General features: G+C 36.4%; 1 protein-coding gene across 1 annotated transcript in view; it reads left to right on the top strand.

Moving 5' to 3' along the window:
• PTAR1 (protein prenyltransferase alpha subunit repeat containing 1) overlaps positions 1–13,550 on the top strand; it is a 42,438-nt gene that overhangs the window by 8,063 nt on the left and 20,825 nt on the right. Inside the window, exon 3 of the mRNA XM_067315461.1 lies at positions 8,672–8,738. Within this exon, the coding sequence (XP_067171562.1) occupies positions 8,672–8,738 (67 nt within the window). The remainder of the gene's footprint in view (positions 1–8,671; positions 8,739–13,550) is intronic.

Genomic DNA, 13,550 nt, shown 5'->3' with positions numbered 1-13,550 from the left:
AATTTTGTCCTGCTTTCCAGAGTCAGAAGGACAGCTCTGGTGATGTGTGAATCTAAGCAACAAGTGTGACATTTTTCAGATTTTGGGGTCCCAGAAATCATGTGTCCAAGCAATGTGGTAATTGTAAAGCCTTTTTTTGCCCCCCTTTATCTTTTTTTTTTTTTTTTTGCTTTTTAATTTGTTTTACTTGCATGAAAAAACTTGTGTATATGTTTTATATTTGGAAAGTTATTTAATGAAAAATGTTGCAAAGTTCTGCTTCATTTGCAGAGCATCACAAGAAAGTTGGAAAGTTTTTTCTCAGAAGGAATTGATAGATCATTTATTAAAATTTCCTCTGTGGATAAAAATAAAAACAGTTTAATAGTTTATCTGGAAAGCTTTTCATGAAGTCATAAGATCATACTGAGTACTTGCAAATGAGAACCAGGAAAGAAAAGAGATCAATATGGAAAATTTTTTTAGTTTTGATTCGTGACTGATACACATAATGCTTACTTCATGAAAGTAAAATAATTAAGTAGATTAGTGACCTGGATCTTAAAAAAAAACCCAAAAAACTATTGATGCTAAGAGCAGGAAGAGAACCTCAGCAGTGCAGACTTTTACATAGGTGTTCAAACAGTAATCTGCAAGAAAAACAGGAATTGGCAGTGACCAAACTTGTTGTGAGGCACCTGAAGTAGCTAAGTGGAAACAATTGTTAACCTCAGTTGCTGGGACACAGCATTTGCAGAAGTGATTATAAGCAAGTGTGACACCAGATATATGACTGCTTACAAGGTATTCTTTTTGTTTAACGTAGGAGTGAAAAAGGGAAACTAGTTTCTTAGCTCATGGCTACAGGTCTCTTCTAAGCAGCACTCAGCCTAAAAATATATTCTTATTTTAGACTTCTGTCAGGTTCATGTTTCTAGTGTTTGTTCATGTTCCTTCTAAGGCTTCTTTCTAGTGTCTTTCAGCTGCTAGAGCATTACTCCTGTTTTTGTGTTCCACAAATAGGGGCATCTCTTATGTCAGAGAATACCCAGTAACCACGCACACAGTTCAGCTCTTTAGTATATCACATGCACTTGGATTTTAGCTAGAGGCTGTTACTATATCTTAAATTTTTTTGTTTGCATGAAATTAATGCATAAAGCACTGGATGTGTGCATTGTGCATGAAAATGTCTGTCTCAGACTATTTAGCTTTCTGCTTGCATTATGCACATACTGAAACTGAGAATCTAACTGCACAGCACACCATTCTACCAACAGGTATTTGTCTACGCTTTTTTGTGTGTGTGTTTCTTCCAAAAGCTTGGAAAATGTAAATGCTGCGCAAGAGTGAATTTAAGATGCCAAACTGTTACACTCATTTTTGTTCTAATTCCCCCCTTGGAATGTGCTCAACAGCCATCATCCATTAGGTCATGTTGATTGCAACTACAGCAAATGGTATTGGCCCAAAGGCAGCCTCCTTAGTTGCTGGATTCCAAGGTCTTGAGGAATTTGTAGGTTAAACAGTAATGTTTTAAATAATGGAACGCTAGCAGATATCTGATGTGTATTTGAAAACATTGATAATATGAATCTAGTCATCATAGAATTAGCATGCTGTGTTATCTTGAATAGATGGGTTTTGAGAGGAGAGGTCTGTGTAGGTTAGGAAAAGAGGCCTGGCTGGTAACATCTTCTTGATATAAATGCCATGTGCTTTACTCCTGTTTACTCTTCTGCCTCACTTTAAGTGGGTAAAGCCAGTTGTGCACTTTCCAATACTGAAGTGTAGTATAAGGGACAGTCAGATGGTGTTAGTCTACTCTGGGAATGTTATTTTATTTGCAGACATACACAAGAAGCCTCTAGCAAAATTTGTTTGAGCATCTTGTATATTCTGGACAACATAGAGAAAGAAGATTGAGGTCTTCAGTAAATCTTGGCAGGGGAGCATTCTTAAGGTAATGAATGTTGCCTCCTTTAGTTTGACTGAGAGTAGGGCCTACAGTTATTAAACTGACTTTGATTCCTTGTTACAAGCACTAGGATACACAAGCATTTTGCAAAGAATAGCATTAAATGGCAGAGAAGGCTCAGAGTGTGAGTATGAGCATGCTTACTTTCTTGTGGGCAGGGAGAGGTCATACATTGGAACTTTGTAACCTGATTGCAAGCCAGGTTATGATACAGAGGAACCCATATTGCTGGTAACGTACAGTCTACCAGTGCCTGCTGGGTACTCAGTGCCTGAGAGTTGCTGGAGCAACAAGGGTCTGTCCTGATACTTGAAACTGATTCTGTATTCAAAAAGTAATTTAGGAAAGTTGAAATATTTTCATGTAGTATTTTATATGACTGACTTATTGATTGTCTGAATTTTCTTTATGCTTAACAAAATATTTTTCTTGGGTTTGCCCATGTGGTTTGCACAAGAGAAGGTTTACATCATGCCTTTGTGTGATTGCTTAGGGAAAGTGTTTTCTGGACCTTAAGTGTTACATTTGTCCCTTTATTGTTTTCATATTATATATTTTATTGAACATTCTTTCTCATTATAAAAATCTTCCTTCTTTAGAAGTCTTTGTTCTTAGGGATATGTATTTCTAATGCAAGCAACTCCTATTTGTACTTGGTCTATAGATACAGTGGTTTATGTTTAGACATAATAAGACCTGAATCTCTTTGATAACTGCTACCAAGTTACTGCTGGTGTACTCAGTTCTGATAGAAACCAGTAATTGTGTTCTAATTGCAAATTCAGAGTTTGTGATGCATACAATTATAAAATTCAGTAAAACCTTTAATATAGGGAATAGAAATGATGTTGACTCTGATAAGTAGTAGAAGCAAATTTTAATATTTACAGAGCAAAACTTGCTAAGACAGACAGTCAGAACAACATTTTTTCATGCAGTGGTTTTTGCACATCTGAGATAGAATACAGAACCTTGCAAGATGTATTTTGATTATGCTGCAGATCTGCATGGAAATTTTTCATTTGAGTATGAACCATTACAGAAATGTCCTGCCTGAGGAGCTGCCATACAGCGAAAACCTTTTCTTTGCCTCTAGGTGAAATTTAAACCATTGAGCCAAGGTTTGTTTCATTCTTGCATTTAGAGGAAGGAGGCAACTAATAGTTCTTATTTAGTGAAAAGGCAGGTGGATTGTAATTCCCTGGCACCCTGCTCTGTTTACGCAGGTTGGGGTACTTTGTTGCGGTGACACTAGCAATGACTGCAGCAATCAGCACCTGCCTATTCTGCCAGAATGGCAAGCGTGCTTTAACTATTTGGAAAATATTTCACTCATCCTACACCAGGCCAGAGGCTCTCAGAGGCTTTCCTGTTGAAATGCAGATCACAGAACTGTATCACATAATAAATACTGGAGCGGTGTGAAGTTCAGATTTCTGCCTGATTTGTTGAGAGTTGTTTCTCTTTCTTCTTTTAAAGAGAAACTCCTTTCTCATTTGTTACTTTAATTACAAAACTCAGTGTAAAATGTGTGAGAAGAGAGGATCTACAACCTTTTCATGTCTGTTGACATTTTCGTGTGTCACTACTATAAAATACTATAAGGATGTCACAGTGTTGATAACCTCTTTGTAAGGCAATCTATAGCTAATAGCATTTAGTATGCCTTAGCCTTAAATGAGTTCCATATTTGATAGAGAGTTTTAGCAGAAACGGAACTATAGTGGTGGAGGGAATGAAGGCAGAGGTTTTTCTCAGGTGGGGTTACAGAATTGTTTTTAATGTAGTTTAAATAGGCATAGTCTGCTAAGAGATATTACCTTTTCATACATTTGGAATATAGTATCCTCAAGGATTTTCCTCAATATTTCTTTTCATAGACATAACTCCTGAGTACTTGGAATTTTGCACAGTAGTTGTATTTTTCTGAATATAATGAGAAGATAGATTTGATTATCGCTGCTGCCAAACTCAGTTGCATATTCTGTTGATACTTGTACCTGTGTTTGCAACTCTAGTCTCCTGTTAACTCTTTTGTGTTGTTTGAATTACTGTAAACCATTTTAAATATAAAAGAGAGGAAAAACAGGGTCCTGATTCAAGCATCTGCTTTCAGATTTGACATTTGATATCTTTCTGGCAGGATTCTAGAAGAAGCGAGTGGTTTATTGTCTTCCATTGATAGTTTACCATGACAGATGTTTAATCTAGTTATGGTTTGCTTTGTATACTTCAATAAGAAGGTGTTTTGGAATACAGAATCATAACTAATTTCTCTTGCTATTGTTCCCATCAGCCTGAACTGAAGACATTTGGAAATCCTAATTTCAGTAACTTTTCATCCTTTCTCCAACATTTTTAAATTTATGCATATATGTTGTTTGTAGTATTGTCACAAGTTGTTTGTCTGATGGTCTGAAATGAGTACAGATATCTTCATCTTTTTGATGCAGAGTATTCTGTTGTGCATATTGTCAAAATTACATATTTCACTGTCACTTTATTTTTAATTTGCTTCATTCTCTGAAAGCATGAAAAGAATTTGATTTTGAAACTGGAAATGTTATTGTGTAAAAAGTAATTTCAAGATGGACATTGGGCCAGCTGCTGATATCGTTCAGCTGGGGATCTACAAGTGCCAGTTGCTCAAGAAAAAATGAAATAAATGGTTATAGCAGAGGAACAGCATAATGGCAACCTAATGGCCTTGACCCAGATTTTATATACCCATGAGCTGCCTTGGTAGCTCTGTTAGTAAATCATTGAACATTCCTGTTCTTGCAGAACTAGACCATCACCCTTGTGATATTACATTGAAAGTGTTACAGCCCTTTTGTCCCCTTGAGCAACTGAATATCCTTACTCTCTGTAAATCTGTAGTTCCATTTTTACAACATTCCTCTGAAAAGCACACCTGAGTGTGATACACTTACAAAAACAAAAATTTGAATACAGCCATATTTAAAAAGAAAATGAGCTAAAAGCATGCTGACATACGTGTCCTTTTGCAGTTGGTGAAATTTTGGTGTACCAGAGGATCCCTATGCTGTGAGCACCCATGATGCTTTATTTTGCTTAAACTCGATCCAGCAGAAAGTGCTTTGGTAATTACAATTAGAAGATATGTGCCATTTTTTGTGATTGTCACAGAAGGAACTAGCTGGCAGCTACTACTGTTGTGTGCCATATCTGACATATGACTTTCTGCAGAAAAAGTTGCTACAGAGATACAGAGGTTACTAAAATTGTGACATTGTGACATCTCTGGCTCAGAATCCACACTTTATGAAATCTTCATCTGCTATTTGTTACAGATAACGTCAAAGATAATAAAACTGAAAGAACAAGGTATTGTTTTGAGTTTTTCTTTTTGTCTGCTTTCTTCCTTTGATAACATTTAGGATACAGTGATTTTTTTTCCAACATTTCTGTAGTGGGAAAACAGAAGAAATGGTAGGCATGCTTCTATTTAAATTGAGCTAAGTTTGATGCTCTCCCTGTCCTTTGACGTTACCAGAATAACCATGTAAGCTGGGAGTCATGATGTAGTAGGATAATCAAACTATACCCTTCAAAGTGGAGTCATGCAAGCTATCAAAATTATTTTTAAAAAGTATTTGAAAGACACATTGAACTAGGCTGTAATAATGTTTCACTTAACATAGCTTGTCTGCCATAGGATAGACACTGATAGTACCTAATAATTACTAAAACCATTATTAAAGTTACAAAATCAAACACTCAAAAGCTAAGAGTTCTTTTATGTCAGAGTCTGTGCTCTGATTCCATTCTTTTTCTCAGCATTCTGCTGGTTCTCCATTTTTTTGTTATCCTGCATTTTGCAGTTCCATTGACTGCATACCTTTCAGCTGTAATAAATGAAGAAGGTCCTGCAGACAGATCTCCTTTATTTTACTGTCCTGTTGGGTAGATATATCCATGGTTGAGCAGAAGCATTGGAGCCTTTAGGTGCAGTCTACAGACTTCTTGGCAATGTGAAAAGTAACTGGAAATATAGTTCAATATATTGCCCAACAATGGGAAGTGTTAATGAGCCTAGATTTGGTGCTCCAAATGCTTTATTATTTGTTTTAAAGTATACTAAGCCAGCAATTTGCTAGTAGTTTAGATTAAACATAACTTAAGCTTAAGATGCATGTGACTTTTGTCTTGGAGAAAAACTAATATTAAAGTTTTTTTTTTTTTTTTTAAATAATCACCAGTTGGAGAGACGATTGGCTGAATGGGGTAAAAATGGAATAGCCCAAATTGTTTAGCCTTGCTTTCCAATTAGCAACAAAGATTGTAATCCCTGAATTCTTCCCTACAAGAAACTGTCAGTTGCCATATTGTAGATACTGTGAATTTGATGTAAAGAGGAAGATTTATATTACCTTGGAAGAATTATTATTAGTTCTTGCTCCATTGCATTTTGAAAGACAGAAAGCTTTCTATGTGTATGTCTTGTTTGTGACACAAGGTAGTAATAGTGGAATACTCAGAGAATTTGGTTATGTGTATGCATCATATCTGCAATTGAGAGTTCTTAAAAAGATGAAATAGCTACTAATATTTTGAGAAGATAAAATAGAAAATGTACACAAAACAACCAGAGCTCACAATGTGGTATATTTTTCTCATTATAAAACTAGTGCTGCTTTGTAAAATGTTGCCCCTCAGGCTTTTTTTTGTTTAAAATTGAAACAGTAGCCAGTAAAACACTTAATAGATGCTTAATTTAAATATGTGAGTAATCTTGGAACTTTCATTTGGTCAATTTATCTGTTTAAATAGGTGTTTAATCTGTTTAGTAGGTGTTTAGGTACTTTGCTGGTTCAGGGATGGGTAAGTCAAAGAATTTTCATTGTATGTTTAGGCAGCATCTCACAAGTTACAAGCATTCTATCACGTTAGCAACATTCATGCCCTGGCAACAAAGAGATTTTCAAAAGGGAATGTTTTATTACCGGGAGTGGGGGGAAGCCCTTAACTACAAAACGTGAAATACAAATTTGAATTAATTCTTTCAGGTAATTTTTTCAAATATCACCATAACAGCTAAGTATAAAATTTGCCCACCGCCCCGAAGTTCTTTTTTACTGCAGTAATATAACAACATAACATGTTTTCCTAAGCGGAAACATCATGGGAAACACAAATTACTTTGTTGGACGTGTATGAACAATTAGTCATACAGAAATATACTGTAAGTATATTAAGTGGAAAGGTGTTCCACTTTTTGGCCTATTTCTTAAATATTGGCTAACAACTTATTTTTCTGGAAAACATCTCAGTTGAAAGATACATGATGTCATTTTTCTGTGCATTTTGCATTAATATGCTCCGTTATTGTTTTATACTGTCAGTGGATTTTTTTGCTTTGATTTTACAGTCATATTAACTGAGCAACAAGAGATTTAGTTCCATGAGACATCCTCCTTTTCCCTTTTCCTTTTTTTCCTTAAAAAGTAGTGCAGTGACTCCTGTCTGCTGGAAATCACATGGAATTTAGTGTGGTCTATTTAGTATCTTAAGTGTAGGATTAGCGAGAAGGAATCTGACCAAACATTCTTGGCAGTAAAAGCCTGGATAATTGTGTTCAGCTTTGAAGAAAGCTTTGTCTCATTATTACTTAATCAGAAAATTACCATATAAATTTAAGAATTGTGACTGCAGAGACAGATTAACTGAGCTGATTTTTTGTCTCCTGAGAGTAGAGGTTAAGGAAATAAACTTGACATACTGAAGGCAGTCAGTTGTTTTATGTTGAAAAGCCTCATGCACTATACTTTTTACTTTTGGAATCAAACTGCTTGATTGGTGTGGAGGAATGCAGAGGGAAAAGGAGAGACTAGGTTACAATGGTATTACTCCTCCATTGTCAGCCACCACATACCTCATTCTTGGTTCTTAAGACACTGTTAAAATTTGTGTAATACATATTTACAGTCTGTGCTGTACTTAAAGGGACATAAATATTATAGACACTTCTGTTAGTTCTTTATTTGGTGAATTAGTCATAGTACCTCAATGTGAAGCAAGGCAGTCAGTTCAGAATGAATTGAAAGTATTGTCTGTTACATAGCTATGCAGCCAGATAGCTGAATTTAATCCGTGATCCTTATTCATGGTTATAGTGTTTCATTTGTCTAGATGTAGTTTTTATAATATATTTACTTTTTGTAACTGTACAGTGTAGAGAAGCCATCTGCAGCTCAAAGTTGTACTGGAATAATAGAGTGTATTTTTTATGTCACTGTCATTCCAAAGTTGTTGAATTTTCTTTGAATAATTCTCTTGTTTATGACTTACACTGCATGTATGCAATTTAAATCACTAAATTCTCAAGGATTCTGTGCAATCTCTGTTCCACTCTGAGAACATACTGTATTTTTGATTATAGCATTACAGGTAAAGGTCGTAAACTTCCAGCTCCAAACTTCTTAGATACGAGAAGCATGACAGCTTGATAGAAGTTCATTATTTTAAACAAGGAAAGGGGAACTAAACTGGCCACATGCTCCTCTTAAACTAAGCTAGTAGTTCTGCTGGAATGAGACTTAGCAGTACTTTACAGAGGTGAGCATCCTAGGTAAGGGAGCCAGTGGAGAAGAGGCTTTCAGGAAGGACAGGAACTGCGGGAATGCAGTGAGAACACCATTGTTATATGTGAATCGCTACTAATCGTTGTGGTTTTTTTGTTTAATCCCTTAGAACTGATAGATATCACGTGTACGCTGCTGCTACTGAACCCAGATTTCACCACTGCTTGGAATGTAAGGTATGTTGTACTCAGCAGATGGCATCATAAAGACCTTGGCCAGCCACCTTAAGTATGAGTCAGCCATAAGCTTTAAGTGGTACTGGGTGACACAGCAACAGCTTTTCAGCTAGGAAGTACTGAAAGTTTTAAAAAATCTCTTATATTCTGTATCTCTCTCAGATAATTCAAACTGCTTTTTTCTTTTTCTTTTTTTTTTTTCCTCTCCTAAGTGCAGGCTAACGATTATATCACTGCATGTGAAAACACAATTGGTTCATGTTTTTTGGATAAGTCACATAGAACTGCCGCTCTTCTCCTGTCAGTTAAGGAAGGCAATTTGTAACCTTTAGCTGGACATACCCTTTTCCCTAAATCATGTAGCACCCAACTGATGTCTGCTGTGTTTTCTCACTGTTCTCATTTTAGCTCTCTTCGAATATTATACCTGAGTCCTTTTGAGATAACTGTTCTATTTACTGCCCTTATCCATGCAGCTCATGAAAGCTAAATAGCACTCAGTAGTACTCTGCCATGTAGATATGCTGTGAAAGAAGGGGAGAAAGATACAATGCTTTATCCTGGACACATTTTGCACCCGCCCCTCTCCTTTTTTTATACCTGTTGGAGTTAGTCTAGCTTCACTATTGCTCATGCTGCAGCACCTTGCTATTCAGAAGTCTTTATGGAAGAGGAGCAGGAATTTACTTTCCTGCTCTTGCCCATGTCCAGAAGTAGCAGTTCTTCACAACCTTGTAATCCCATTGACAGCATCTTATTTTTGTGTAGAGAGCACAGGTGGGGAAATGTTCGCTTTCTCCTACATAGGTAAGGTTAGGGACAGTCTTAAAAGAATAGTTTTAGAGGGGTTGGAGGGTTGGCAGGAAATTACATCTTCGTGTCTGGGAGGGTTCTCAATATTAAAAATAGACTTTTTGCAGTTAAGATGCTCTATTGCAGTAGGAAAAATGAACAAAATGACCTAGAAAGGTGTTATCTCTGGGAAACCATCAGCCCTAGATACAGCAATTTCAGCTCTTCTTTCACGGCTGGTGTAGTTCCCAAGGATTCTGCTGTGACCTTATTTTTCAGTTGTCTCAGGTCTAAGAAAAGGGGTTTGAAGGTGATAACAAAGAACTTACTATCATGAAAAACTGTACCCTTGATACATTGCCATGTAGATATAAAGTGATAAAATTAAATCAGCAGCATGTGTAAATACTAGAGCTACTGTAACAATGTTATCTTGTTGGTACTACTTTTAGTACTTTTTTAAATGGAAATGCATCCACTATATGTCCATCCTTATTAGTCAGGGCTTTTTCTTCTGCTTGACAGCTGAAAGAGTTTGCTAGGGCATACATGAGATGAATAGTTTAAAGTTGCACATGGAATAAAAGTATTTAGGGATATAAATGAGGATTGTTTTCTGTTCTGTGACCTTTAAAGTGTCTTTGAAGCATCTGTGTAGCGTTCAGAGAGAGCCTGGTATCAGCCATTCATCAACAGTTGTGGAATGTACCATTTAGTCTACCCTAACGAAGATTAGGGTAGCTGAATCTAAACCTACACTGGTTTAGGCTGCTGCTGGGAGTTGGCTCTTTTGAAAGCTAGGCACCATTAAGTGGCGTGACCCCAGCTGAAAAACTGCATCCTCTCTTCTGTTCTGTGAAATACCTACTAAATGCTACTTGTCACCAGATTACAGATCAAGCTAGTCAAACATGTCTGGCATACAGGGTCATAGAGTAGAAGACAGACTATGTTCCACACTAATATGCAAGGAATGACCTTACAGTGAGTTAGAATAAGCTGGGAATGTAGTTGTGTGCAATTTGCACTCTGCTTGCAGTGGAATGATTGTTTTCATTTTGCTTAACAGGTCTTTGTTGCATCAGATCTGTCTTATATTCTCCACACACAAATTCCTCATTTTATCTGGAGGGGAAAAAAGTATCATGGACTCTAGGAACCCTAAAAAACAAAAAGTGTAATAATTATTTACCAAAATTCTATAACAACAACCCTTCCTGTAGAGTGCTGCATATAGAGTATAGTATTGTTTCATTTTAGGCTGAGATAATCCCCTGTTTCCTGTGTTGAATTCTCTGCTAGATATTTATGTCTGAGAGCTTCACAGGTAGCAACTGACCCAACAGCATTGAATTTGGAGAGACAGGAAAAGAGTTGTTTGAAAGTAGGAAAAGGAAATCTCTTTGTAGGAGTGGAGATGGGACTCAGCAGAGCAAGGAACTGGAATACAATAAAAGAGGGGAAGGCTGATGAGCACTTGGACTCAGCTAACAATCTCAGGAGGTTTTACCTGGTTAATGGTGCACAGCAGAAGGTAAAACTTAGACTGTGTTGCCTGCTAGGAACAGATGACCTATCTTGATTTTGGTGATACTCTAAACACTTGTAATTACTTAATGTCTATGCCTGTAAAGGTTTGTGCATTATTTATTTATTTTAATTAAAAATAATTGGGAAGGCATAGGAGGGCAACAAATATAACCAGAACCAGGAGAACTGAACAAGAACTAACTGTATGGCATAGCAGAGCATGCTAAGAAATATAAGACATGTAATTTTTTTTAGAACTCAGAGGGAACTTAACCACTTGGAAAAAAGACAGAAACAGAAAATATTGCTTAGTCAACAAAATAACCTGTTTATACTGAGTGGGCAACAAGAGGGAAAAACAACATTTGCAGCCATTTATCATTATTTCAGTTATCTTCTGTTTTTGGAAGCTGAAAAATCTTCCAAGCTAAAATGACCAAAATCTTTATGTAAGTGACTGTGAAGGAACTGTCACAGAAATGCTTGCAGAGAACTTCATATATGATTTTTTCTTGCTGATAGAGTTGCTGAAATAAACAATTGATCAGAAGTCAAAGGACATCAGATAACAAGAAGCTCTGAAAGTCAAACATTTTCCCATAAGATATCAGTGACTTAAGATGTCAGTGAAAACTCAAGGCAATTGAAAAGCATTTCAGATTATCTTCCATGTGAGCTAGAATTCTGAAAGCTGAAAAATTATCCATGGTTCAAATGGCAAAAAGTGAGCTGAAAATTATATATCCCAAGTTAGATATTCACTTAAAGAGCCTGAAAGTTTATTTGGGGATATATAATACTTTAGTCATGCCTGTGCCTGAAACCCCTTATTTGTGAATGAGAGGATCTCATGTTTAAAGACCTGTTAAGCTAAAAACTGCTTTTCTGCTGTGGCAGTGAAACTGAATCTTGTCTGTAATGTTCCTGAATTTGCTTTAAGTTTTGGAAAGTTGAAGAGTAAATGTGCGCGAGACTGTTGTCAGGTAATACTTCAGTATAGGAAGAACAATATTCCCACCAAGAGTTTACATTTTGAGAAGTAGCTGGCCTGGTAATCTCAATCTGTGTTAAATATGTACATGCATTTGTTTTAAATTTTAGAATGATGTAGGCCACTTTTTCTTCGTTTATGTGGTTGATGATTTTTAGCAAAATGTCACCTTTTCCATTGCAGTAATGGGCCAGTTCTTCCTCCCTCAATACTTCCGTTGACTGAGTCTTTCTCTAGGCTGTTTTGCAAAGGCAAAGCACTGAAGCTGTATGGTGCCTGAACAATCTGGCCAATCTGCCATTCCTGACTGATACCTGGATTTTCTGTTGTGCACCTAATAAAAACATCAGTCTACTGGTACTTGATTCAGATAAAAACAAATGTCCCAGTAACTATGTTTTCTGATCTCTTCAGGTAGTCTCTACTGACTTCATTAGAGTTCAGGAGCAAAACCTACTTATGGATTTGTTCAACCATTCATTCAGAAGCAACAAATGTGTCTAGGCTACTGTCCTCCTTGTGTTCTCTGGGATCATCTTTCAGTCAATAAAGGCATTGTATACATGTCATCATTTTCCTTGCATTGAAATAATGCGTTGCTTAATCTTACCATTGCCACCATTAGCTCCTGGGTCAGTGGGTAAGTGCTGGTTCAATTAAAGCAACGCAAATCCAAACCTAACAGAGTGGGTCAGTTTCCTACTGAACACAAATGAATGAACCCTGCACAGTTGTCCAAAACAGATAATGCCAGTAAATATTCACATCAAAAGACTATCTCAATTTATTTGTGCAAGTCAGTCCATAAATTTAAAACCGTATTACATGTTCTGTTTCTACTTCTGGAGGTTCTGGGAATTCCATGTTCCCTGTCTACGTATGGTAACTTTGGAATTTACTGTACCAGCTCTCATCTTCACAGTAGCTGTCTACTAGATTGGAGAATGAGATATGGAGACTAATGTCTTTGGAGTGCACAGTGACAAGAAAGTATCTAAAAATACACTTGAGAAGGGCAGTAAGAGTTTTAAATTAACCTAGAAAGACAAAGAGGATGTAGGGCAGGGAGTTTCATGGGGGAAAAAAAAAAAAGGAAAAGAAAAGAAAATGTGGACTTTTCACTTTGATAAATTAAATCAGCACTGGATGAACATTAATTTTTGTTAGGGTAAATTCTTTGTTTTATTTTTTTTAAAACGGAAGTTATGTTTTACATGCAAGTACATTTGATTTTCTGGTAAGTTTTAAAGTGTTCTACACACATTTAACATTTTCTCCTTCCTCTAAATTTAGGTATCCTCATACCATATCTTGAACCATACTTAAAATTTGTGTATAGAGAGAAAAAAAGAGGAAAGGAGGAAGGAGGAGGCTGCATGGAAGAATGACTGCATTTCAGGTGTACAGAGTGACCTAAGGCCCTACTTTCAAGTAATATTTAGTCACATATACAACCCTATATTCAGGTTGTTTACCCCCCAAAAGGTAGCTTGTGTTAT

This window comes from Apteryx mantelli, chromosome Z, assembly GCF_036417845.1.
Source record: "Apteryx mantelli isolate bAptMan1 chromosome Z, bAptMan1.hap1, whole genome shotgun sequence".
NCBI classification, from domain to species: Eukaryota; Metazoa; Chordata; class Aves; order Apterygiformes; family Apterygidae; genus Apteryx; species Apteryx mantelli.
Note: the sequence above shows the minus strand (reverse complement) of the source record. Positions and strands in the feature narration are given on the sequence as shown.